The 27,438-nt window shown below is 43.6% G+C and overlaps 1 protein-coding gene across 3 annotated transcripts in view; it reads right to left on the reverse strand.

The window, feature by feature from the left end:
* Positions 1-3,310: 3,310 nt before the first annotated feature.
* Positions 3,311-27,438, reverse strand: part of RALY (RALY heterogeneous nuclear ribonucleoprotein) — a 212,689-nt gene continuing 188,561 nt past the window's right edge. For all 3 annotated transcript variants that reach the window (XM_081196676.1, XM_081196678.1, XM_081196677.1), the window contains exons 5-10: positions 16,618-16,665; positions 12,996-13,159; positions 12,032-12,145; positions 10,114-10,259; positions 6,191-6,239; positions 3,311-5,464 (exon numbers count right to left, since the gene is read on the reverse strand). In XM_081196676.1, the coding sequence (XP_081052802.1) occupies positions 6,195-6,239; positions 10,114-10,259; positions 12,032-12,145; positions 12,996-13,159; positions 16,618-16,665 (517 nt within the window). In that variant the 3' untranslated portion in view covers positions 3,311-5,464; positions 6,191-6,194. The remainder of the gene's footprint in view (positions 5,465-6,190; positions 6,240-10,113; positions 10,260-12,031; positions 12,146-12,995; positions 13,160-16,617; positions 16,666-27,438) is intronic.

Here is a 27,438-nt window from a genome sequence, read left to right on the forward strand (position 1 = left end):
GCCTGACAGCACAAACTTACACATGCTTATCCCAAACCAACTCTAGTTGAATTCAGTGGGACTTATTCCCAGGTAAGTATAAACTTGTAGTCATGCAGTAAGGGGTGCATTGTCTTACGGATCAGTAACTGGTAGAATAGGAAGCAGGGAGTGAGAATATATAGTTCTTCCAGAATATATCAAGTATCGGTACTTGTGCTTTTTAAACTTTTCTCACAAAGAACCTGGAGTTAGGGGTGAGCAGTGAGGTCACAAGTTTGCTCATTCTAAATTATTGAGGAGGGTCAAAACAGAAGAGCATCAAAAAGAGGATCTCCAAACTATTTGTTAAAATGGCAAATGTGGTTCAGTCTATAACTAAAGTGGTGTGCATTGGGGCAGAATAGTTCAATCTTCATATGCCTGTGACGGGGTCTGAGTTTTTAGGGAGCATATATTGGATTAGGATTATGGGATCATTGTGGATAGTTCAATGAAAACTGGCAACTGAAAAGAAGCACGTTCATTAGAAGAGGGGACTGAAATTAAACTACCGATATTATAATGCCTTTATACAGATCTGTGGTGTGACCATGCTTGGAAATGCTGTGCAAGTTGTAGTCACTGTGTCTCAAAGGAAGTTGTAGTGCTTGGAAATGTGAAGAACAGGGCAACCCAAATTGAGCTTGCCAAGTGAAGGGTACAGTCTTCAGGGCGTTTAAAAAGGTAAGAGATATGTTAGAATAATATGGGTAGAAAAGTTTTCTCTCACATAATACTAAGCTGGAGCATATCGATAAAGCTTGAAGATTGTTCTGAATCCCCAAACAAAAGTAATGCCCGGGACATGAACAAGGGATGGAATTGTAGAGTTGGAAGGGATCCACCCATGTGGTCATCTCGTCCCACCCCCTGCAGTGTGTCTCCCAAGTTCTGGACCACAGCTTCCCTCATCCCTGAATGGCTGGCTCTGAAGGGAGTTGCGGCCCAACATCACCTGAAGGTTCATAGGTTCCTCACCCCTTGAATAAATGTCGGAAATCTGTAAATCGTGCTGGTGACTAAAAGGTGGTTAAGTAAGTTAGTAGTAGTTAAGGTTTTTGCAATGGCTATTGGTCGCGATGGCTGCGTGACATGACACTATGCATTTGAACAGCAGTTGCTTGGGAACAGCAACAGGTGAAGGCTATTGGTCTCTTGACCAGCCAGTGGACTTCCCAAGAGGCATCTGTTTAGCAGTGTGAGAAGCAGGACAGTAGATTAGACAGGCTGTTCTGAACCAGCAGGGCTGGATTCTAAAGTTTTAGTATTTTACAAATAACGGTTCAAGCAATTTAAATGTTCAGGGGCATTGGGGAAAGAGTCGCTCTTCATTACACTACAGGGCCTTGCTGTGCAACTGACAATTTTAATCCACAGTAAAGGGAAGAGGATAAATCAGTGATATGTATGTGCTTTGCGGGCATTTGTGGTGAGTCCTATACTTTGAAGGAGTAGCATGTATCCATAGTATTAGCCATAGCAGCTGGGTTAGCCATATAAAGCAAGCTGGGGCCAGCTGTTTTTGCAAACCCCTCCAACGTTTTAACGTTTGAACCCAGTCTGTTTTTGAATTTTAATTTGTATGTGTACCATCACACAGGTCAGTTTTGCTACCAAATCATTTTTATTTTCTCTGCAAAGACTTGAGAACAGTAAAGTCTAAAGTCATGTTTTGTTTTGTAAAAAAGAAAGGAAAATGTTTTTAAATAGCATCTGAACTGTAATGAATGATAGATTAAGGTTACCAGATTTTTTCCAATGAATCCGGGGATACTTTTCAACGTCAATGGGTTTTGTATGGGGGCTGGTTTGTAAATCTGGCAACATCTGGTAACCTTATGATAGATGTATCTTCAAAAGTTAATAAAGCCAAGATCAGTGCCTCTTGTGTAACATTACTGTGGCATTGTGGTTGTCTTCACAGGACACTTTTATGAACCCCATCTACATTTACCGCTCCCCTGCTATAGCCTTGCTTCTTCAGCCACTGCCACCAACCCCCAGCATTTGCTGCCTGACGGAGCTGCCTCACTTTCCATAATGGTAGTGGTGGTCCTCATCCCCAAAACATTTTGGTAATTTTTAGCAAGGTCTGAAAGGCTGGGATTGTTGAGTGAGCACTGCGGCGAGCCAATCTGATTGTATTTGTAAATTGCAACTTGCTGTTTGCAGACTGTTTATGTGTACTGCTCAGAACACTCCAAAATTCTGCTTTCCACTACAATATTTGAATGTTTGAACCCAGGCTAATAGCTTAGGTCCCCTGGACAAACCCATAGTTAGTCTGGAAAGAGCTAAACCATGAGCATGAGTTTGAACACACTAAGCCAAACAAGCCATGGATTATCTTAGCATGTCACAGCAGCAAAGGTACCAGACAGCGTAGCAGTTGCAATCTCCTCTCTGAGATGTGTGGATTGATTTCCCCCTGTGTGGCATGAGCACAGCAGGGGTGTGCGCTACAGACACTTGCTTATGCTTGATGCTGCAGATCTATGACTCTTTTAACAGGCACATAGACCCATGCTATTCACCAGGACAAGCTTTCAGCACTTTCAGTTTGCAGCAAGGGCAACAAACAATTTAAACTAGAACTGTACTAGTAGTGCATTCAGTTTGCTTAAGAACCCACCGTTAATATTGCCATTTATTCATGAAAGGACCTTGGGGAAAAGCTTTAGGGGACCCCCCCCCCAAATCCCCCCGCCCAATGAGGACTGAGCATGCTTAGTGGCTAGGGAATGTCAATTGATAGTTAGATTGGGAGGGCCTGACTGGGTGGAATGCTGAGCAGGATAACCACACTCCAATGTTTGGTTGTGGATCCTACTTGCGGTTCTGAATGGCTAGCATTTGGGTATACAGGCAACTCTCAACTTTGGCAGGGGATGCATTCCAGGGATAGCGTGTAAAACTAGAATTGTGTATAGTCAAAGCACATTAGGTTCAATGGCAAATTGGAGTGCCAAACTCATTTTTCCCAGACTGCTGCCCCTTCCCCCCCACTTTTTTTAAAAATTTTTTGCCAAGCACTTAAAGCTGAATGCACACAGATTCAATGTGTGTAAGTGGCAAATTACCTGTGTATGAAAAAAGAGCAGTGGGAAGAACAAAAGAATCAGTGGGAAACTGTGAATTAAGCAATATGAACCAAAACAAATACTCTATGTGATGTAGGCATACTTGGAAATCAGTTTCTATTTCTAGTTGGAAGACTAAGACTTTCACAGGTAGCAGTAAAACAGAGCCTATTTAAGGAAGTTAAAAAAAGTAGCAGCAAGACTACATGATGAATCAAGTTCTTCCTTTTATTATACAGGATTTTATATACAAAGCCCCCCCCCCTTCCTTCCATACCCCAGTCTTGTGGTTGGATCATAGCAAAACAAAGCCTAGAAAGCAGTTCTAAAATAGCTCAGTACAACAAAGTGGCCAAACTTTGCAGGAGGCGCAGAAGAGAAAAGGCAATAGAAAAAGAAAGCGGAGAAAAACAAAACAAGTGCCCCCTTTTTGCTCTCCAGGATGTATTTTCAACAAAGAAGCTGATGTATGTTGTTGTGCTTTGAGAGCCATGACCCTCTGTTAACAAGCCCTAAGGAAGAGATGCAGTCTGGTGGGATGTTTTCCAGCGGAAATCTTTTTCAAAAAAGTTGAGAACCCAAGGTCTTATGGAAGTGGCTTATACAACAATGCTGTTCTCTCCCTTTCTGAGCAGGTTGGTTGAAGCCTCTAGGACAGAGTCATGCTGTTAAGCCAACACCACACCATCTCTTGCCGAAGTTGGCGATGAGGAGTAGACTGTTTTAGAGAGGATTAGATCACAGAAGGGAACATTGCAAAATAATAATAATGATAATATGCAATTTGCCAGATATTTCAACTTAATCAGCTGCACAACATACATTGCATACCTTTTGTCATTACGGGTGTGAGTAGGCTGAAAGCATCTGCATTTCAGAGCAGGGATGAAAGGAAGCAGATTAAAGGTAAAGGGACCCCTGACTGTTAGGTCCAGTTGCAGATGACTCGGGTTGCGGCGCTCATCTCGCTTTACTGGCCGAGGGAGCCGGTGTTTGTCCGCAGACAGCTTCCGGGTCATGTGGCCAGCATGACTAAGCTGCTTATGGTGAACCAGAGCAGTGCACAGAAATGCTGTTTACCTTCCCGCTGGAGCAGTACCTATTTATCTGCTTGCACTTTGACGTGCTTTCGAACTGCTAGGTTGGCAGGAGCAGGGACTGAGCAATGGAAGCTCACCCCGTTGCGGGGATTTGAACTGCCAACCTTCTGATCGGCAAGCCCTAGGCTCTGTGGTTTAGACAAGCAGATTAGAATCATAGAATTGGAAGGGACCATGAGGGTCATATAGTCCAACCCCTTGCAGTGCAAGAATCTTTTGCCCAACATGGGGCTCATGCTCTACTGGCTAAGCTACCCCAGGAAACCTTCAGGCCTCTATCCTTAAACAAAAATGAAATTGTTTTTCCTCTCTTAGAGTGGAAATGCAATTGGTTTCAGGTGTTATACGAGTCTTGTTTTTTTGGACGGATTGCCATTTGACCATCTCATCTTTTACCTTCCCTTTTGGACCTGATTGGGTTGACCTTATTTTTATAAAGAGCAAATAAATGGCTTATGGAACTCTGATGAAGCGCATGGGTTGTAAAGCAAAGACTCCAATAATCCCTTATTCTGAAATGCTTATCTCTTATTGTATCCTCTATGGTAACTTCACTCCGTACTCACACCTGTGTAAAGTAGAGACCTACCACCTGCCTTAACCATTGCTGACGCTTAGGAAACTGGATGAACAAAAGGCAGTTTGTTGCTCCTGTACAGAATGGTCTGTAAATAGCCAGGTTCTCTGTTCTTCTTTCCAAAGGACACACCACGTATGACAAAGGGCATGCCTGAAATGCCATAGTCTGCAGGGTGGAGCGGGACCAAAGCTACCTAGGAGGAGGTAAATGGACTAGGAGGAGGCACCCCTGGCTATCCTGGTCATGACCTGGATTTCAAATGCAAAACTGTAAATTGTACATAGTGAAATAGTTTTCTTCACTTTCCGCATCCTGTCCTCATCGTGTCTCAGGAGCAAGGCTCTTTATATAGTATCTCTCTCGCTTTCCTCTCCAGGTGTAAGAAATCAGTTCCAATATTGGCTGTTGAGATCATGGAACGACGGGTGCTTGTGCTGGCAGCAGGGCTCTAAGTCTGTAGTACAAGGGTGGGTTTGATGGGCACTGATGAGGATCCACTGGGATGGCTAGTTTGCTGTGTACTACAAAACGGCTTGGAGAGATTGGTCCATGTTTCTCCTTTTGAATGCCAGGCAGAGAGATGATGGCAGTCCTGCATGTTATGCTTATCTGGCTCAACATGCCAAGGCAGGATTGAACCTCTTGCTGTCCTCCCTCTCTTCATCGCTGTTGCACTGATTATGCTAGGGGGTGGGGAGGAACAGGGAAAAGAGTAGACAGACTGAATAACTTCTCTGTGATTCATGCTCAATTGTTGGAAGCATTTATTGGCGGAAAGGGTCATATCTCAGCAGGAGGGCACATCTTCTGCATGCAGAAGGTCCCATGTTAAATCCATGCCATTTCCAGGTAGGTCTGAGAAAGATTATTGTCTGAACCCCTGGAAAGTCACTATCATAAATAAGGTGGGGGCCGTTAAATTTAAAGGGTGGAATTCATCCATCAGGGTGAATGGGGCAGTGCTCCAACAACCCCAGTCTGCTTCTAGCCCCTCATGCCCGCCATCTTCCTTACAACCACTCCAGGGGGTGCCACTGGTTGTCAGCTTCCCCCTCAATGTCTGCTTGCTGAACTGAACAGGAAGGAGGAAGGGGACAAAACTAAAACTAGTTGGCCCTGTTTGCCATTGACTCTGGCTCTACCTACTGTTGGCCTCCGTGTCATTTCCCCTTCCAGTCCCAATGAACAGCCCAGCATTGCACATCTGGAGGGCCCTAGTTTCCTCATCCCTGGCCTGTGTCATAAACCTCTTTGTATGGTCTTTGACTAAAATCAAAGAGCAGCAAATTTGCAAAAAAGGGGCAACACTGTTGAAATTAAGCTTGCCGAATTGACTATATACAAATGTGCACCGTTCATTATATCTTTTTTTGAGAAAAACAAAGTATTATATATGCTTGTAAATATACCTAGTTACTGTAGGCTGGAGTCCTCCACATCTGTGTAATGGCTATTCTCCTGAAAGAGAAGAAAAAGGGGGAGGAGATTATTTGGTTCTCTTTTTGAGCTGTTGCTAGGATAAGGGTTACATGTATTGGAAATAAATAACCCTAACAGTGATATTTTATACATGGCTACTCAGAGCCCTTACTGAATTCAGGTGGGCTCATTCCCAGGTAAGTGTGTATAGGACTACAGCCCAAGTGTCCATGGGGTTGGGTTGTTGCCAATTTCTTTTGGGTGCATAGGCCCATTTGTAAAGCAGAGAAATGGTTGTGGGCACCACATACATACTGCAACCAAGCACACACTGCAATCTATTATATTGACTGCAGCTGAATTTACTTTTTAGCCTAATTTCAAAGGGGGGTGGACTCTGTAGGTGCCCAAGAAGGCTTCTCTGACTACGTGGGTGCCACATTGTCAACCTTTGTGAAAATTGGCAAATACCTAGTTCTGTAAGCATTCATTACTAATAAAAGTGATGCTGGAGCATTAGTTCAGCATTAGTAACATCAAATTGCAGCTCAGAAGTATCTGAATTAATAATCTGAGCAGAATGCCCTGAGAAGAGCTTCTTGTAGGGGGAAATATGATACATGAGATGGGAGTTATAAAATACTTCGTGCATGGGCAAATTCTCTAGAAATCATTGCTAAGTGATGATACCAGTACTTTAAAACAGCTTGGGAATTTGTTGAGCAAGCAGGGCTGGGTCCAAAGAAGTTTCCATGAATTTTTATAGCTTGAACACTATTAAATAATGCATTAAATGGGAATCCCCCAATCATTACACTTCTTTGGCATTATTGGTTCGAATACTTGGGCCTTGGTTTGGCAGCTGATTATTCACAGTGACATTTCATGCTGTAAAGGTAAAGGTACCCCTGCCCGTACGGGCCAGTCTTGCCAGACTCTAGGGTTGTGCGCTCATCTCTATAGGCCAGGAGCCAGCGCTGTCCGCAGACACTTCCGGGTCACGTGGCCAGCGTGACAAGCTGCATCTGGTGAGCCAGCGCAGCACACGGAACGCCGTTTACCTTCCCGCTAGTAAGCGGTCCCTATTTATCTACTTGCACCCGGGGGTGCTTTCGAACTGCCTGGTTGGCAGGCGCTGGGACCGAACGACGGGAGCGCACCCCGCTGCGGGGATTCGAACCGCCTACCATGCGATCGGCAAGTCCTAGGCGCTGAGGATTTACCCACAGTGCCACCCGCGTCCCAATTTCATGCTGTAGCAATGCTTAATTTGGTTAATGCAACACCACCACCAGCAGCCCGTACTGTGTCTGCCTAACAGCTCAGCGAGGTAGGATAGTGACTGACCTTCCATGGAAAAGTCACTGGGGTTTTCTCCAGTGTGCCACAGTGGCTTTCAGTGAATGAAGAAAGATGCACGTTCTGGAATTATGGCCCCTCTAAACTTTGTATTGCATGTGTTATTTCAATGTATACAACTTTCAAGATTGCTCGCTGACAAGTGTATAAACCAAATTGCAGAAAGGCAATAATTTGCTGAACTGGGTTCTCGTTCTCTCTCTCTCTCTCTGTGTGTTTGTGTGCGGGCGCAGTTGGATATTTTATTGGAAATGAGATCAAAGGATAGCTCACGATAATAATGATGAGTCAGATGTTCAGCTGCGGGCCCTGCATGTTCAATTTATGTGCACAGAGTGAAACCATGGCAGGATCTGCTGAACACACCCTTTTGCAAATCTGATGTGCTTGTGGCATTTCCACAAACAGGACATATGATGGAACACATGCAGGGCAGAGCCTGCTAGTTCCATGCCATGCACACATTCATTCCATGTGCCCAAATGTCCATGCAGGGCTAAAGAGTTGGGTGGGATCAGCTGCGGCATGCCACCAAGGGGAGTCCTTATCTGTCTGTTTAAGTTAAATGCCCACTGCTGTAAAAGCTTCTTGGCACTAAGGTTTTAAACCGGTTTTCAAAATATTTAAGTGGTATAGTTTTGGCTACAATTGGGATGACGATGACGACGGCTTGTTAATCTATGGATCACCTTTCACATGCAACTCAATGTGATTTACAAACATGCCGTATAATCTGCTGCAAATAATTTTAAAAACAGTATAAACACACACACAAACCAACTGCGACTGAAAATAGGTTTTAATTTTGTGTTGTTTTTAAACCTAACTAAGAGACCTTTTCATCTAACTGGAAAAAGATGCCAAACTATAATGTCTTAAATTGTTTCTGGAAAGGACATAGAGCAGGAAGCTACCATAGCACCACAGGGATACTGTTTCACAAAACAAGGGTGGCCAAGCCAAGATGAAATCCCTGGTCCTTGTAGTTCCTGTGGAGCAGGTTTCTGCTATTTTTGCTTGGTACTGCAAATTTCAGAGCATTATCTGCAGGTCTAGTAAAAACAGAGCATGATAGAGAGAGACTTGGGGTGCTGGTTCCAGTTTGTGGGGTGGGCAGGCAAGACGTTATCAGCAGGGCCCCTGCCCGTATGGGACTAAGAACATCCTGGGATTGGCAGTGAGCCCTACACATGAAATGGGCCTTGGCAGATGCCCGGCATTACCACCTCCTGGATACTTGTCCTGATCCAGCTGAAAGCTAGACGTCTGCAGGAGGAGCCTTTTGCTTATTCGTATCCCTTGCTGGAGAGAATATCCTGCTGCGAGTGCCTGATTCTCAGTTCCAGCCTAGGATTCAAGGCTAGAGTAGCCATGCACCCCCGTTTTTTGGAGAGGACCATCTTCTGTTTGAAGGGCTGCCTTCTCTCAGTTTAAAAATCAAGAGCCATCAGAAAAGACAGTGGGTGGGCTAGCCAACAGCACCTGGACAGCATAATGAGCTGGCACAGAGGTCACATGGGAACTGTCTTCCCTACAATGGTGAGATGCATTGTATTTCTGTTTAAATTATAGTAATTAGGCTAAATTTGCATTTCTACATAGAGATTAGCATATGCAATTCTATGCAAGTCTCTACTTTTGTCCTCTTCTTTGGCGATGCGCAGTTGGCCTCCCCATCCAAGGTTCTGTACTGGCAGTTAAGACGCTGCATTTTAGCCATCTTGATAATAATAATAATATAATAATTTATTATTTATACCCTGCCCATCTGGCTGGGCCTCGCCAGCTACTCTGGGCGGCTTCCATAGAAACCAAAAATACACTAAAATATCACACGTTAAAAATTTCCCTGAGAATTATAATGTATTATAAATATTAAGCCAGTGCTTTGTTACCCCTGGAGGGTGGCATATATGGCTATTAACAGTTGCCCTGTGAGTTTCCATAGCAGGTTTCTCCTTTAATTCACCTACTGCTTGGGAATTTTTTATAGTTTATATATTGCAAAGGCCTTAAAAAGAAAAGAGTGGTATTTCAGGAGTGGGAATGGTGTGCATATGTATGAAATTCCAGCCTCCTGCTTCATCACTATATAGCTGGTTTCACATTTATTTATTTTTAAAAGGGCTATCTATGCATGTGCTGCATTGGATCAGACCCAAGGCAATCTGAGTTGGGAATTTACAACAGCTTATTATGATATGTTTTCCAGCCACATATTCAGACAGTCACACATCTGAGAATAAACTGTCTTGGAACAAAGCTCTTTGCATTAGGCAGAGATTGACAGCCGAGAAAGCCTGGATTTGTTGATGTGAATGTGGAAGGACAGGTCCCATTCCTGAGCATCAACATGCCAGGTGCTTCCTGGAAAGGGCACCTTCCAGGATGGGCTGAAAAGCGGATAACCCAGCTGTAACCGATCACAGCATGAAAGACTGCCATTTATTTGAGGGGAGGGGGAGAGAATATTGCTTTTGCCAGCAATCTGAACACTGTCAAAATTGTACAAGGCTTATCAATCCACAGGGGTGGGAGAGCAATGGTTTCCTACCAATTCGTCGTCACAGTCATCTCTCAGGAGACCTTCTTCTTCTCCCTCCTCGCCGTTGAGTGGCTCCTCTACGTTCATTTCTGCCTCAGACGCTGTGTCTTCTTGGGAAAGCTCGCTTTTGTTCCCATCTGCTTTCTTTCTGACCTCTGCAGGATGAGATGTAGTAAGGGACAAACCCAAGAGATTGACACTCCATTTGGGCCACTCTGAATCAGAATCATTTCATTGTTGCTCACACTAACCAGTGGTCTGGGATCTCTTAACTTTGTGACAGATCCTGCCTTTGATCAGATGTAAACCAGAGGAGGGTATGGGAGGAGCTTTGATCACCTACTGAGAGCTGGGCAGGGGTGGTGATTCCAGGTTTAGAGAGATGAAACCCCCCCGCCGCCGCCATTTACAGTGGGAGGAGTGGGAGAATCCATGGACATGGTTTCCATACAAGGGGACGGGACGAGCAACAACTCCGTGGGTTAAAACCTGAACATCTTATGGAAGTGTTATAAAATCTACCTTTTTAGGGCTATGGCCCTTCCACTTATCTGGAAGTAAGCCCCATGGAATTCTACAGGACTTACTTTTAAGTAGACATAGTTAGGATTGCAGTGCAAATCAGGAAGCACCATCGTATTAAAACAAGTGGGCCTTGCAACAACTTTTTGCAGTGTTGGTTGCTCCTGTTCACTGGTCAGTCTGCTAACTGCCCCCCCTTTCATTTCCCCCCTCCTCAACAGGAGTTTGTGGCCATTGAACACGCTCAATCCTCATGGGGGCTGGTGGAGTGCCCTTCCCTGTGGGTTTCCACCCCTGCAAACTCTCTTCCCAAGTCTACTGTTATATTTCTCTTGTGTTTGTTTGTGTGTTAGAGATGTCACAGAATTCCAATGTACACAGAAACGGGAGCAGAAAATTGCTGATGTTCGCTTATTTGTCCCATGTCTGGAACGGAAATCAATCCAGCGAATCACCATCCACTACCGTTGTCGCCTTCAGTCTGCAAATGATACATAACTAATTCCACGCCAACCAATTTGCAGTGCACTGACATTAAAGTGGTGGGATAATGTAATGACAATGCAACTTATGTAACTTGCATAAATTACATGATTTTGCCGCAGTCGACAGTAAGGCAAATAACATTGTTTTCGGTGGAAGACAAACTGCAGCAGAGCAGAAACTACGCTGCATGTGATTAATATGGGACAGAAATGATGCCTTTTTACATCCTTAGTGTGTGTGGTTTCCAAAAGCTGTTCTGTTTAACTCTTGCCATCGCAACCTTTGTGATAAAACGCTAACAGAATATCCTCATCTTTGAGATGCTTCAGAAACAATAAAGGTAAAGGTACCCCTGCCCGTACGGGCCAGTCGTGTCCGACTCTAGGGTTGCACACCCATCTCGCTTAAGAGGCCGGGGGCCAGCGCTGTCCAGAGACACTTCTGGGTCACGTGGCCAGCGTGAAGAAGCTGCCGTGGTGAGCCTGCACCAGTGCAGCACACGGAAACGCCGTTTGCCTTCCCGCTATAAAGCGGTACCTATTTATCTACTTGCACTTAAGGGTGCTTTCGAACTGCTAGGTGGGCAGGAGCTGGGACTGAACGACGGGAGCTCACCCCGCCGCGGGGATTCGAACTGCCGACCATACGATCGGCAAGTCCTAGGCACTGAGGTTTTACCCACAGCGCCACCCGCGTCCCTCAGAAACAATAGCTTGTACTTAAAAACAATAGTATGTTGGAATAATACAGTGGCCTCAGCTGCTGAATTACAACAGCAAAAACATGGTAAATGAATGCAGGTCCCCAAGTGAAGGAGTGCTGGCGACAGCTAGGTAGCTGGCACAGAGTTAATCTCTGAACCTGAACTCCTGCAATGTTTCGGCCTCATTGACGAGAGATTTGGAATCAGCCCACTGACCTGCCGATGCTTTCTGTTGTTCTGCAATCTGCTCCAATCTGCCCAGGAGAGCATCAATGTTGGATTTGATCTGCGTCAACTCCGTTTTAATTGTCTGCAGTTCATTGCATTTCACTTGGAGGAGAAAGAGAGAGAGAGAGAGAGAGAGAGAGAGAGAGAAGCTGGAAGCAAGGCTTACTATTCTTTCTTATTTTGCAAAAGTGGTGCCTTTCTTGAGCAGAGACTTAGTTCTTTTCCTTATATACCTTTCAGTAGCAGGTCCTACTAGGGAGCCATCACAATATAAGGTTGTTGGATTCAATATAGGACAGGTCTCCTTTGCCTTTCATAGCTGTGAAGAAGACAGGAGAATTTTGGCAGGTACAGTTTCTCCCATCCTAGTGCTCCATAAATGGGACAAGCAATCAATGCCCCAATCCTCAGGCACAGCTTATTAAAGGCATGGAAGCTCTGGACTATAAAGACTTTGGCAAGAGAATGACATTGCTTGGAAGTAACCATGGATTGTAACTTAAAAAAATATTTAACCCCCCCTCCGCCAAACCTGAGAATTTTAACATACAAACCTTGAACATTTAGCAATGGATTCTCATTTCATTTAAAGATGCTTTACACAAATCACTTTGGTGGTGGACAGGTGCGGAACGATCTGATCAAGAGATCACTTTCCTCCTTTTTTTCAGTGTTGCCTTTGTAGAACTCAGCATGGACAGAACTAGAATTAGTTGGCTCTGCATGTCAACTTGCTGTTGTTCTGCCTCCTTTCTGCCCTGTCAGTCCCAACGGGGCACCAACCACCACCGTGTTTTTATAAAGATATGCATACGTAAAATACAGTAAACAGGGTTGCCTTGCAAAAGTATTGTTAGCATATGCCGTACAATACAATGCAAAGGCAGGCTTTGAAGGCAAGCTCCTGTCTTTGAAATATGAATTATCTCTGTGTAATAACATAGAAGCTTACATTTTAATTTGGCAGAGCTGTTTGCAATGGCAGTGGATCGGGCAAAGAGTTTGACTGGGAGTGTTGCTTTTACGCGCCGTACCAAAGGGATGGTCACTCGTGGACGCTTCACAGGAACCACCCTGGGAATGGGAGACAGAGCCCGTCCCCGATACTCAAAGAGTCTGCAAGACAAAAGTAGCTTACGGTAGAAGAAGCCCCCTCCCTTCCCCCATAAAGTTCTATATGATTGTAAGACCTTAAGATAAATTTAAACAGACAATTCAACTATGACATCCCATCAGTACATGGATTTCTTGTTGTGCAATGAAACCTCCCCCATCTCCTCCTGCTACACATATCCTCCCCAAATCTGCTCCAGAGGTTTGGAGGAAAACCCAGAACAGATCTAGGGGGCATTAGGGGGAAGAGAGGGAGAGAGAACATTCACTGCGCAAGTGGAAACCCTTGCACTGACAGAACGTTCATTTAGCACTGTGTTGGATTCCAGCCATAATGCTTATTGCTTCCAAATGAATCCTTTAATGATACAATTGCAAACACTTACTTGGAACCATGCAATGGAACTTCAGCTTTTTCAAATGTACGGAATCCTTACACAAAATCAATATACAAAAGACCTTAAAAACGCCATACAAATGTAAGATGCTATGCAAAATCGTTAAAGACCTCACATAATATTTTCAGAAATTTAATACATCATTAACTCTTACAATTCTTGCATTATAAACCTAATACTTAGTTCTAATCTAAATACTTGTCTACAAATGTATAATAAGGGAATGGCTTGCCTTTTATTAGGCTTTCTGTAGGGAGCTACTTTGGCTCAAATTTGTTCATTTTGATCCTCTTCTGTTTTACCTGTAGTACTGAAGGATGCTATTCTGCTATTCCCCACATTTTCATACCTCATTCCCTTAATTGTGCTGTTTCTTTCCTTTTCCAGTATTTAGCCTAGAGGACATGGGCTGCTACTATCACATGAAAAAGTAGCTTTAAAAAATCTTTCAGAGCAACTCCTTTTATATAGGTCAAACGATGACTTATAGGACACATTTTGTCATCTTTTGAATCACTCAAGAGCATAGGAAGCTCAGAATTGTCAGCATTGTGCTGTGGCTCCTCAGAACTTCAGGCTTTTCCTAGCCCTACCTGGAGATGGAATCTGAGACCACCTTTATGCAAGGCAGAGATGCTCTACCACAGAGCTACTCTCCTTCCCCAAGGACTGTTATTTCCTGGCAAGGTATCCATGCAGCCGAACAGACCAAAAGGTATTCTCTAATCCTGCCACATTTCCAACAACTAGCCATACAATTATTTTATACATTTTGGATAGCATAAGGCAGGAATGGTCAGACATCAGGGTTGCAGGATCGACTTTTGTTTTCTTCCCTGAAGCCCCAAAAGTCACCAGGGACAGGTGTAAAATGGTGGAGGCAACATACTCTTAGACAAAAGGATATGCTCAGTACAGGAATAGGTTTCCAGTACCAAAATTGAGCTCATAATGTCACTCAAAAATCTACTTCTGGTTTCCTTTCCCCCAATCTTTCTTCATCTCAACAGCCTATTTTAGAAGGGGGCATGGAATTTTTTGTTGTTGTTGCTGCTGTGAGCCAGAATCCTTGCTGAACATCTGAACATCACCCAGAGATGGGCCACTATATACTAATTTACCTTCTGCCCACACACTTGGTCTAAGAGCTATCAAGTGTTAAAAGCTTAAGCACTTTCTAATAATGTTGTAGAAACTATTTATTTGCAATTTGTGGAATCTCATGTATATGTGGGAATAATCTGGGATGATCTCATTATGATAACTGAGATACATCTTTTTTTTATCCAAATCTATTCTATTTCAAATGGGACGCGGGTGGCGCTGTGGGCTAAAGCCTCAGCGCCTAGGGCTTGCCGATCGAAAGGTCGGCGGTTCGAATCCCCGCGGCGGGGTGCGCTCCCGCTGCTTGGTCCCAGCGCCTGCCAACCTAGCAGTTCGAAAGCACCCCCGGGTGCAAGTAGATAAATAGGTACTGCTTACTAGCGGGAAGGTAAACGGCGTTCCGTGTGCTGCGCTGGCTCGCCAGATGCAGCTTTGTCACGCTGGCCACGTGACCCGGAAGTGTCTCCGGACAGCGCTGGCCCCCGGCCAATAGATGTGAGATGGGCGCACAAACCCCAGAGTCTGTCAAGACTGGCCCGTTCGGGCAGGGGTACCTTTACCTTTACCTATTCTATTTCAAAGCAATTCAGTTGTCTCACTCCTGGCCCTTGATGTCTTAGCCAAGGGGAAAAGGAGCAGAACAACAAACACTTTCCAGCAGCACAGAACCAGACTGCGGCGAAATACATTCAGACCAATAACAAACTTGGATGAACATGAGACAATGTTCCCTTACTGCCTCTAGGGGTAGCTAGCATTCCATCCACACATGCCAGTCACTAGATTGCCTGGGATAAAAAGCAGCGGCTAGGGATGATATTTGATCACGAAGGTTTTGGAAGACACATTTGCTAAACCAATGCCGTTAACCGCACACAGAATACTTTTACTTAACAAATCACTATAGCCTGCAAGACTGTGACTTTTAATGCATTTTTAAAACACCTTAATGTTTCCACTCTTAGAATTAATTTAGGAACTCCCGAGGACTTGAGAACTGACGTACAAGCCCAGTTCTTCCTCTCCTGTGCTCCTTATCTCATTTTAGTGTCTATCCATAAACGTTTCTGGTGGGTAGAAAGTTGTGGCCTTTTATACCATGCAAATCAAATATCTTTAATACGGTCAATGACCAACAAGCAATTTATAAAATAAAATAAAATTGGCAATATGAGTACTATTGTACTACAGATAACAGTGGAGATATGGCCAAATCACAAAATTGGTACTTATGTTTATGACCAGGTTTCGACTTTTAAGGTTTTGAGGATTCAATTCAAATGTCATTACTGTTTATTATTGTTCCTTCGATGTTTGCAATTTGAACTCTGTTGTTGTTATCATTGCTCGTCTTATTCTTGTTGCAATGTAACAGTACTTCGCCACAGGCCTGTTGATACCATGCAGTTTGAGATGCAGACAGAAGCAGGTACAATGGTATTTATTCAAGTTGCACATGTAGGCAGACAAGGAGAAGGAACTTTCTGAGCACAAAATACTTTTTTTGTCTTTAGCAAACCTATGGATACCTAGATGACAAGAGCACTCAGGAACCTAGAGGGGAAATGTCAACCTGGGGAAGTATGTGAACGACTCCAAGAGAGCAGGGGAAAGAATAATAAAGGGAGGCAGGAAAGAGGGAGAGCAGGAAGATGGGCATTATGAAAAAAAGCATGTGGATGTGGAACACGAAACCTGAGTTTTAAAAGCACCAAGGGCTGTTCCCAGTCACATCCCTGATTGCCTTTGCAACCATGGGAGGAATTCATGGTACACCTTTATGCTCCTCCTCCTTGATGGGTTTGGGATTTGTCTCTTGTGACTTTTAAAAATCTATCCCCATCAGCTGAATGCAGAGCAAATAACACAGTGCACTTCTTTCAGAGCCCCAGAAATGCATTATTCCATTCCTGCCAGCTCAACTCAAGGTGTTTCACTTGGTCCTTTCAATCTGCTTACCTGTCATAGAAGTCATCTCTGTAGTAGTCGTAGTCAAATTCATAGCCACTGTAGACAAATGAAAACCAGTTAGTATTATACTATCCCCACCCATTTCTATTCGCTTGTCACAGCCTTTATAACATGGGGTGGGAGACCTGTGGTTCTGCAGATGTTTCTGGACTACAATTCCCACCATTTCTGAACCTTAGACTATGCTGGTTAGGGCTAGTGGGAGTTAGTGTCCAATAGCTGTGCCCCAGAATATAGCTGGAGTCCCCATTCCTGCTTTATGAGGTAGCAGAACTCAGCCTTGCAGATTTGGAAGAAAAGAAAATGCCCTGACTGTATGCAGAACCATTTTGGCACAGCAGGACACCCAAGTTGCACAGAATTAAGCCACAACCAGGCCTTCCACAGGAAATCATGTAAAGCAGCCAGCTTTGAGCCATAGTAGCATGAGGTTATAATGACGTAGAGGCTCAACCAACAGTTATTGTTAGCTGGGCTACCAAAAGATAAATGGGCATCATTTTAGAAGGCAATCTGTTCTTAGCTGGAGGGGTCAGGATACGGGGAGACAGGGGCTGCGTAAGCACCTGTCAAGAACAGTTGAGGTGGAGTCACTACCATCAAAGTGCCAGCAGCTGCCTTGATAACCCGCCATTTCCCTTTTCTCTTCCCTGAGCGATATTTTATACACTGTAATGAAACTATCATGCAGGAACCCTTGATAGAAGAAAACTTTCAGCATGAATCCATCTGGCGAATAGTAGAAATGGAAAGCTTTGACATTTCCTGCTGAAAAGGAGCATATAGCTACACATCAGTTTGAAAGGTCGGCTCAAAGTGGAATTTTTAATTTTGCCTTGACATTTTTGACTTCCCAGTGACGTGGAGGCGGCTTTTCAGGAGAATAAAAACCACTGGAGATTTAATGCTCGGCCCCTCGCACTGCTCCGCAGGAGCAACCCCCCTGCCCCTTATGCTGCCTGAGTCTCTGTACAGCTGGCAATGGGGCAATTTTTTCAGCCCCAGGGCAGCTTCCTAAGGGCCACCTGCCAGTGGTAGGAGAGCCTAAGGGATAGAGGCAAAAGTTGGCAAACCAACAACTGTACAACTACAACCTGTGTACTGTAGAATAGATCCTCCAGACAAGCAAAGTGAGAGGCATCATCACAGTTCAAGGACACATACCAAGAAGGCAAAAAGGAAAAAAAAGCGGGTGGGGGTGAGGGTGTGGCCTAGGGAGAGTTCTGAGGGCCAGGCAGAAAGATATGGAAGGCCACATTCACCCCCAAGCCTGAGGTTCCCCATTCCTGCTGTTGAACTTGGACCAGGAAGGTCTGGGTTTAATTTCTTTTAAAAACTGCAGAAAACAAACTACTTCCTTTTCTGTTTGCCTCTGAATTCTCTGACATCTCTATCCCTCATACATGCCACCTTGAGCTCTTGACAACCCCATGGAAGAAAGGTAGGATACATAAAGGCAGCAAATATACTCTGTAGTCCTTTTTCCTGTAAATAAGTAGCAGTAAATAATTTGGTATACTATAGTATACCTTGATGGTAATAATCACCAAGGGATATGGTTATATGTAGGTAGCTTCCTGGTTCTCACCATGTTCCATAGGTTGTTTCAACAGGTTATGGGCCTTGACTACATTGATTTAATGATGCATTTAGGTCTTGGGTGGATAGCTGATTGCTGAATTCAGCAGTACATTTAATTATTCGTTTTAGAATGACAATGTGAGTCTGCATAGTTAAGCCCATTGGGGCAGGAAACAGACAAAAAGAATGAGGAAAGGGTTCTGGGACCTATTAGGCTTTCAGTCTTAAGGCTGAAAGCATCCATTTCAACTTCTTTCTTTTTAACTCAACCCTTTCCCTTTGGGTTACTCATAATCTCAGAGAAAGGCTGGCACATTTCCAGAGAACAGAGCTATCAAAAGTTATTAAACGGAACAATGAGGAGCACACTTTGGCCTCCATGTTTGACTGATTCAAGCTGGCAAGATCACTGAAGCTGGTTAGAGCAGAACAGCTGCATAGTCCAATGCTTGATCTGGGAGTTCTATAGGCAGCTCAGAGGAGACACGCAGGATCGCCAGACCATTGGTCCGTAAGGCTCAGCACTATCTACTGTATACTGATGGGCAACAGCTTAAAAGAGCCCAAGGAATGGTCTTTCCCCGCCTTGTTATCTGAACCTGGGGTGTTTTATGTTTTTAGGTATTAGTAGTAGTAATGTTGTTGTTTAGTTGTGTCCGACTCTTCGTGACCCCATGGACCAGAGCACGCCAGGCACTGTAGTAGAAATAGTAACAACCAAATAGCCCAGTTGGTACAGCATGAGACACTTAATTTCAAGGTCATGGTTTCGAGGACCACAGTGGGCAAAAAGATTCTTGCATTGCTGGGGGTTGGGCCAGATGACCCTCATGGTCCCTTCCAACTCTACAATTCTGTCGGTTGTATATCAGATGACCTTAGGGCTGGTGACAATAAAGAAAATGACCATACAACATACACTGTAAAAAAAAATTGCAACAATTACCACTTCTCATAAAATCCAATAATCAGTGGGGAGGGAAATCAATGCAAGCAGCTCAAAAAAAGCTGTATCTGGCAGCCACCCTCCTTGTGAGAAAAGTGTTTTAGTGAATAGGTCTTATGTTTAAGTGACCTTGGTGTTGGAATGAGACCAATAATGGTTCCAGCCAAGCCTCCACATATTCCGTTCCTGAGTTCTTGAGAGTTTCAAAATAAACATAGTTACAATATTGTACAGAAACATCCTAGACTAGAGTATCAGACAAAGGGGAATAGGCAGGCACCATGTGTATGTTCTTTGGTAAAATGAGCTATCCACTGGTGGTGTTATTAATTTAAGCGAAGGGCGAGAACATAATACAATCCTAAAGGTGGTTATAAATCATCAAAACAAACACAGATCCTGCTATGCGGTTCTGATCAGTGAATAGTACTATCCTAGCGGGTTTCCTTAAGGTCATACCTGGGCAGTGTTTTGGACTTGACAAAAGGAGAGTTACTAGCCTGGGTGCTCTGTCTCCATGGGAGCTAATTGTTAGAACATTGCTTCTTGATACAGGACCACTCTGCAGTGTTCTGGCTAGAAAATTGATGGAAGGTTATGAAAGGGGGCATATCACCCTAGGTAAGGATGAGGTAATCTAGCTGTGTGTCTGTCTGTGGAAGGGAACAAATGGGGGAGACTGCAGTTGGAGTTTTGCAGTGAAAGAGTCAGCTTAGAAGCGTTTTGATTTGGCAGAGGGGGGCCGCTACTTTGGAGTCCTGGTGTGTGGAAGTGGCTTTGGCTGCCTGACGGGGTGTTCAGGCGTCTGCCTCCACCTATGCTCTGTCTGTACATTTGTAATTCAGATACTACAAAACACTGTAGGCTTCTGGTCACCTCCTTCCCAAGGAAGCTGAACCTGGCTAAACTCTGCTCCCCTGGATTTTATTTTATTTTTTTAACCAGAAGTGAGGAAATCCCAATACCAACCAAGCACACAAAACCAGTTAAAAATCCCTCATAAAACAAGCCGCAAATCACTGGTAGGAACATGATAATGATGATGATGCTTAATAATATCAGAAAAAGCAAAGAATCATAAAATGATAGAGATGGAAGGGGTCCCGAGGGTCATCTAGTCCAACCCCATGAAATGCACACATCTCAACTAAAGCAGATGGCCATCTAACCTCTGCTTGAAGGAGAGTCCAGAATGAAGAGTCCAATGAAGGAGAGTCCAGAACCTCCTGGTGGAGTCAAACAGCTCAGACATTCAGAAAGTTCTTCCTGATGTTAAGTTGGAATCTCCTTCCTTATAACTTGGATCCATTGATTCGGGTTCTACCCTCCAGAGCAGAAGAAAACAAGCTTGCCGCATCTTCCATGTGATAGCCCTTGATATGTCTGAAGATGGCTATCCTATCTCCTCCCAGTCTACTCTTTACTAGACTAAACCTACCCAACTCCCTCAACTGTTTCTCATAAAGCTTGGCTTCTAGATCCTTTATCATCTTGGTCGCCCTCCTCTGTACCCATTCCAGCTTATCAATATCCTTCTTTAACTGTGATGCCCAGAACTGGACACAGTATTCCGGGTGTAATCTGCCCAAGGCAGAACAGAGTAGTACTATTATTTCCCAAGACACTATATTTCTGTTGATGCAGCCTAAAAGAGAATTAGGTTGTTTTTTTTTTGCTATTGCATCACACGGTTGACTCATGTCCAGCCTGTGGTCTGCTAAGACCCTTAGAGCCTTTGACTACTAGCAAGCCATGTAGTCCCCCATCTTATATTTGCCAAACTAATTTAAATTCTCAGCAAGTGCTTTCAGTGGCATAGGAACATAAAAAGCCACCTGAAGCAGTGTCAGACCAGAGGTTCATCTAGCTTAGAGTTGTCTACACTGACAGCAACTCTCCAGGGTTTCAGAGAGGGAACATTCTCAGCCCTACCTGGAAGTGCTGGGCATTCTACTTGGGACCTTTTGCATGCAAAGCAGATGATGTGCCATGGACCAAAGGGCGTCTGCCCCCCCATAAGTCCAGGGACCCTGGGACCAGAAGTGCCTGAAAAACTGCCAGAAGCAGAGAGCTGGTGGTAGCAGCAGTAGTGTGTTTTATGTGACAGCAGTGTGACTACAAAAAGCCAAGCAAGGCATGCAAGTGTGTGCATGCAAATGCTGGGGTGGATGCAGTGCCAAAGTTGGAGGGAATCCTCAAGGCTTGAGCTCCCCTCAAACCCAGCATTGCCTCCAGGTGCCTTGAACATGCTATGCAGTGCTGTCTCAGTGCTTGACAGCTATGCAGTGCTTGACAGAAAAAAGGGAGAAATCAGACAAAGAATTTCTGGACACCACCACTGAGAAGGCCCTGTCCTATGTGTCTCATCTTAGATGGCACTGGAACACGAAGCAGGACCTTCTCTGGTAACTGATGCAGGACAGGAGTAGATGCTCCTTTTATATATCCAGGATCCAAAGCCATTTAGGACAGGGAGGACTAACCTACGGCCTTCCTGATGTAGCTGTTCTACAACTCCCATTATCCTTGACCTTTGTCCATGCTGGCGAGTGCTGATGGGAGTCCAACAACACCCAGAGAGCCACAGCTTAGCCACCACAAATTTAGGGCTCAAAAGGTGAAAACCAGCACCTTGAATTGGGTTGAATGAAGTTGGGACTATATGATCAGAAACCTATGCTTCCCTGAGCACTCTGGTTACTTCACTTTTCATTTTCATTTTATAATGTACAAAGTTTCCATGCCTGCAGACAGTGCTCCCCCCCCATAAAAAATGGGGGTACTCTCATTTTGACTCAAGAAAATCACCATTTCATAGTTCAAATCGGGGAAAATAAATACAGTAAATGGACAAAAGTACAAAGATTCACAAAATATTTAGGGGTATGTGTACCCCCAGAAATAAGCACTGCCTGCAGATACTGTAGAAAGACCACTCAAACATAAATACTCATGTCAAGTGTTTCCACAGTGCCTTGGAGTTATGGCTGCAATCCTCTGCAATTTTATTGGAGATGCACAACCCACTGAATTCAGTAGGCTGTTCTTCAGAGTAAATAGGCATTTCCACACAGCAGTTTATCGTGGATTCGGTGGTATGCAAAGTTTGCGCAACATACTATGTCATCCACATCAAAATGCCATCCCACATTATCAGCAAATTAAACTGGATTTACTGTTTCCATAGTACCCTACACCCTCTGCCAAAAAATAACCCTTGCAAAAATGGTACATCTGAATTAAATGGGTATGTGTGTGTGTAGAAATACAGGGGAGCATTTTGATTAGCATGTTGTTGTGAAGATGCTGCAAAAAACCCCATAACGACCGTGCACTAGCAGCCCTGACTCCACAATAAACTGCTGCACAGAAACACCCCATGTGTTTAGGATTGCAAGGCAAGGCTCTTTAATCATAAGCAGCAGTTAGGCAGTAAATAATTCCCCCCCTTTTAATGGTTAAGGGATGATGAATTCACTGCTGATAGCAATAATAATCTCTGTGGTTTATGGCTCAAAAATCAATGTGCTGTAAATGTACAATACCACCCACTCTCACACCTGTATCTTCATAGTCTGTGTTTCCCTCTTCCATCCCCTGCAACTGCATGGGAACTCACCTTAAGAGAATAGACAGGAGAATTTAATGTCTCCTGCTCCTTAACTGTATGCAGAGATTTAGAAGGCTGTGGCAGACACTGATCCAGTCATAAATCATACTGTTCTCAATAAAGAGCCCCAGTGGGCAAAGACATGATATGACAAATGCCACACATCATTATGGTGACCCTTTGTTTAGTTGATTTTAATTTCCACTATTTAAATCTGCAAAGGGCTCCTAGGAGGATTCTGAAGCATCATGTGCCTCATTGATCACTTCCAGGTGAGCTGTTTATTGAGCATTTATCCTGGTTTGTTTCCACACTTCGCAGGGAGGCTAGATGCTGTTCAGCTATTTACTGAGCATTCATTCTGGTTTGTTTGCGGGGAGGTTATACAAAGTTGTGCCAACCAGTTAATATCCCACACTTTCCAGTCTGAACTGGGTTTTGTTTTTTGGTTGGTGGTGGTTTTGTTGTGCAGGAATGGCAAACCAACTTCAATTATGCAATCTAAATTTGCTGATATGAGACTGAGTCCCACCCAAATATAAGAACGGCCTGGAAGTGTCCAGTATTACTTGGAATTTGTGCTAATAAATACCCCTGTTAAGAGCAGGCAGAATAATTCAACTCACTACCATTAGAACCATAGCAATTGGACACAATCTTGCCCAGAATTAAGTATGTTTTAAATGCTATAGATTTCAATGGGGTTTTAACAGCATAATCTGATGCATTTTTACTCAGATGCAGTCACACAATAGTCAATTGAGCTTACTCCCAGATAGGTATGTATAGAACTGCAATTTAAGACTGCAACACAATTCACTTACTTGTAACTTGGCTTACTTGCATGCATGAGCAACCTGCTCATTAAGCAGTTTTCTGAGACACACTAGCCTCACAGCAACAGGTTGAACAAGAATGGACCTGTGGTACCTCCCAGATCAAAGTCCCTATTTTGAAAGGCTTGTGGAAATCACACAGTTTCTCTGGTCTGTTTGACAGTGCACACAGAAAGAAGTTTCTGTGATGTTTCAACTGGTGAATTGCTGCTTCTACCAGTGGGAAGGGATTAATAAAGGATAGGATGGAGGAGAGTGATGGGATGTGTACTGTTACTATTTACCTTTATACTCCTGAAATATCAAGCCCGGCCATGTGAGAAATAGCTCCATGCTTTTATCTTTCCCCACCTGGGATCTGAATGAGACAGCTGGCTGACTGCGGGTCTCTTTAGTAGGTGGGTGGAAACTATGCCCCCCTCCCCATCTTGTTAGCTAATGCTTGACAGATCAGATGTGATTATGCTCACATCTTTAATTCCTCTTCTTTTTCTTTATTTCTGATGTTTTTTCAGGATGTTCTAAATTTGGGATTGTATCAGAAATGAAGTGGAAGCTTAGAAGAAATCCATTCTCTTCCATTGTCTCATGCAATTGATCTCACATCCACACAATGCATTTAAAGCACATGGCTCCTCTCCAAAGAACCCCGGGAAGTGAATTTATTTTTTAATTTTATTTTGACAAAGTAATAATCATAAATAAATAAGAATCAAAGTGTGCACCCCACCACCGAAACCATTCCATTTTAACTATCCAACCTCCCAAAATTTCAACACCTCTTGCGATGGTTTGACCCCTTTACGTTTTAACAGTGCAAATTCTACAAACACACTCCATATCTCCTTAAAATCATTTCTCCTGCATATTCCCCGTCTTACCTCAATGGCACATGTTAATTTATCATTAATAGTGTATTTTACCCTTCACAGAATTACAATCCCAACACCCTTAACAAATTACAATTCCCAGGATTCTTTTGGGGAAAAGCCGTAATCTTTAAATGTGCTTTAAGAAATATGGCTGGTGCAAATGTGACACCCGTGTAACAAATGCAACAACACAAGCACAGGCACAACAACAAGCAGAACCTAGAAACAATGCAAAGTACTGCAATGACTGTCAGTGACCAATTGCAAATTGCCACTTAGACCTACGTCACGTCAGACCTAACACTGCTTCCATGCTTAGCAGATTACAACCCTGGAATTTAGTGGCGTTTGCTTCCAACCTGCATTGCAACCATCTTATCTGCATGTCTACTTGGAAGTAAGCCCTATTTAATTAAACTGGACTACTCCAATGTAAATGTGCATATGATTTCAGCTTACAGAGGGTTAGAATTGGGATGCTAGACTCCAGTTAGAGGTGGACAAGTCAGTCTATTTCTAATCCATGTAAAATTCACATTAAGAACGGACCTCCAGAACGAATTAAGTACTTAACCCGAGGTACCACTGTATGCAGTTATACATATATTTTGTCTCAACATATGACCTTGCGTACGAAGTTGTCGGATGCATTCAGAGGGCAGGAGGAAAAAATCGTTCACATTTTTAAGTGAACCATCCTAATGTGCACTTAGGTGCACAGACTAATACATGGATCATCCTTTGCATTTTACACCACTTTGAATGTTGCGGTTCATTTCTCAACTAAAAAGAATGCATCAAAATGCAAATAAAGTGTATTTGGTGGCAAAATACATAAAGAAATGCATATGTTGAGTTAAAACACGTATTTGATTGCGAGAAATGTATTTAAATATTACTTTTCAAAAATTCACCAATTAATCTTTAGGTAGGATGGAACAGACTTATGAATGAATACGCATGGAATTGATGCAATCCAGAAATAGACTCATCCGTCCGCCCCAATGGATGGGTGGGATCATCTGGAAAAAACCTGGAAGATTTCGGACAGACTAAAGAAAGTGTTTCTTCATGCAGCTCATAGTTAAACTATGGCATACACTCCCACAGATTACACGAGCACCCCCCACTCAGCTCTCTTAGTCTTAATTCCCCTCGTTTACTGACGCAAACCCGAAAGTCAGTTGCCCTATTGTTATCTTTTCATTCAGCAGCCTAACAGCCCACGGATAGAAGCTGTTCTTTACCCTGTTGGTGTGACTAATCATGCTTTTATATCTTCTGCCCGAGGGCAGAAGATCAAGAAAGTGCCAGCCAGGGTGTGAATCATCCCTGAGAATTTTCCTCACTCTACTGAGGCAACGTTCTTCCGCGATGTCATCCAGCGAATTCATGGGACAGCCCATAATATCTTGTGCTGTATTCATCACCCTCTGTAGGCACTTCCTATCAGTTGATGTCAAACCAGCGTACCACACCGTGATGCAGTATGAAAGGACACTTTCTATTGTGGACCGGTAGAAGGAGATCATCAACCGTTGATTGACATCATTCTTTCGCAATACTCTGAGGAGATGGAGTCTCTGTTGGGCTTTCTTAACCACCTGGGTTGTATTGATTTTCCAAGTAAGGTCTTCACTGAGATGAACTCCTAGGAATTTAAAGGAAGAGACTCTCTCCACACAGCCCTCCCCAATGTACAGCAGTGCTAGTTCTCCTCTCTGCCTCCGAAAGTCCAATACCATCACCTTTGTCTTGCTGATATTAAGGTGCAAGTTGTTCCCTAGGCACCATGTAGATATTTTTTGGGTCTCCCCAAAAGAGAATTAGGCAAATTCATGAAGGACAAGGTGATCAACAGCTAATAGCTACAATGGCTATGCTCTTCCTCCATGACTGGAGACAGGATGCATCTGTAGGAGGGGTGAGTGAAGTTGTGCTTAAGTCCTTCTTGCTTGTGTCCTTCCCATAGGATCTGGAAGATCACAAGCAGAATCAGATGCTGCACTAGGTGGACCAATGGCCTGATCCAGCAGAGATCTTCTTATGCTTTTTTATGTTCTAACCTTCCTATGGTGGCCTATCAATTACTCCAGATTATTAGCAAGAGTGTGCTGCTGAAACACTCTGGAATTTGTGGGTTTTTTTAGGTAGAAAAGGAATGTTGCCCTGGGATAACTTCTGAAATAACGATCATTGTGCCTGGTCGTATAAGCAAGCCTTAAGAAATGTGTGGGCAAACACTCGGAGCTGCACGTATTCTGTGAAAGAATAAACAAACAAGCTGGTGCCAAGGTGACCCAAAATCTGTGTCAAGCAAAGCCATTCTGCCATGTGAATAAATCACGCAATTAAGCAAATTTGCACTCATCTGCTTCTTTTGCATTTAGTTTGCTCCTGGTAGATAATTACCAGTAAATAATTAAGAGGCACTACATGAGCAAGAGAAAAAGAACAGTGGATCACAACTGATCCACTGCAAGTCAACTAGAGAAAAATAAAGGGGTCAGTGTTGTGTCCACCAAAGTGACCTACAGCCTGACAGGCTTCACATTCAGATGCCATTTAGAGAAGGAAAGAAGCGAAGAGGTATTTATCTCATGCTTCTGCTTGCAATTTCAGTCAACTGATCTATTAGCTCTGAAGTCTAAAGATAAATAACAGCGTTTGCACTACTCCCTTTTCTATTTGTAGCCCACAAACTTGAAACTTGAAAGATCCTGGTTATTATTATTTTTTAGAAAAATGTACATAAGTAAATGTCACTTGCATCCAAGAAATGTGGACATTCCTATCCTGAGCAACTTAGGGACAAAACACCACATCTTTCAATTCAGCTTTCCCTAGTTTCAAACGCCTGCTCCCCTCTGCCACTGCACATTTACTCCTCTCCCTACCACCCAATGTGAGGCTGGTTCATCTCACAAACCACAGGCATTTTGTTCACATGTGGCTTGGCTCTCT

This window comes from Podarcis bocagei (genome assembly GCF_964188305.1).
Source record: "Podarcis bocagei genome assembly, chromosome: 5".
Lineage (NCBI taxonomy): Eukaryota > Metazoa > Chordata > Lepidosauria > Squamata > Lacertidae > Podarcis > Podarcis bocagei.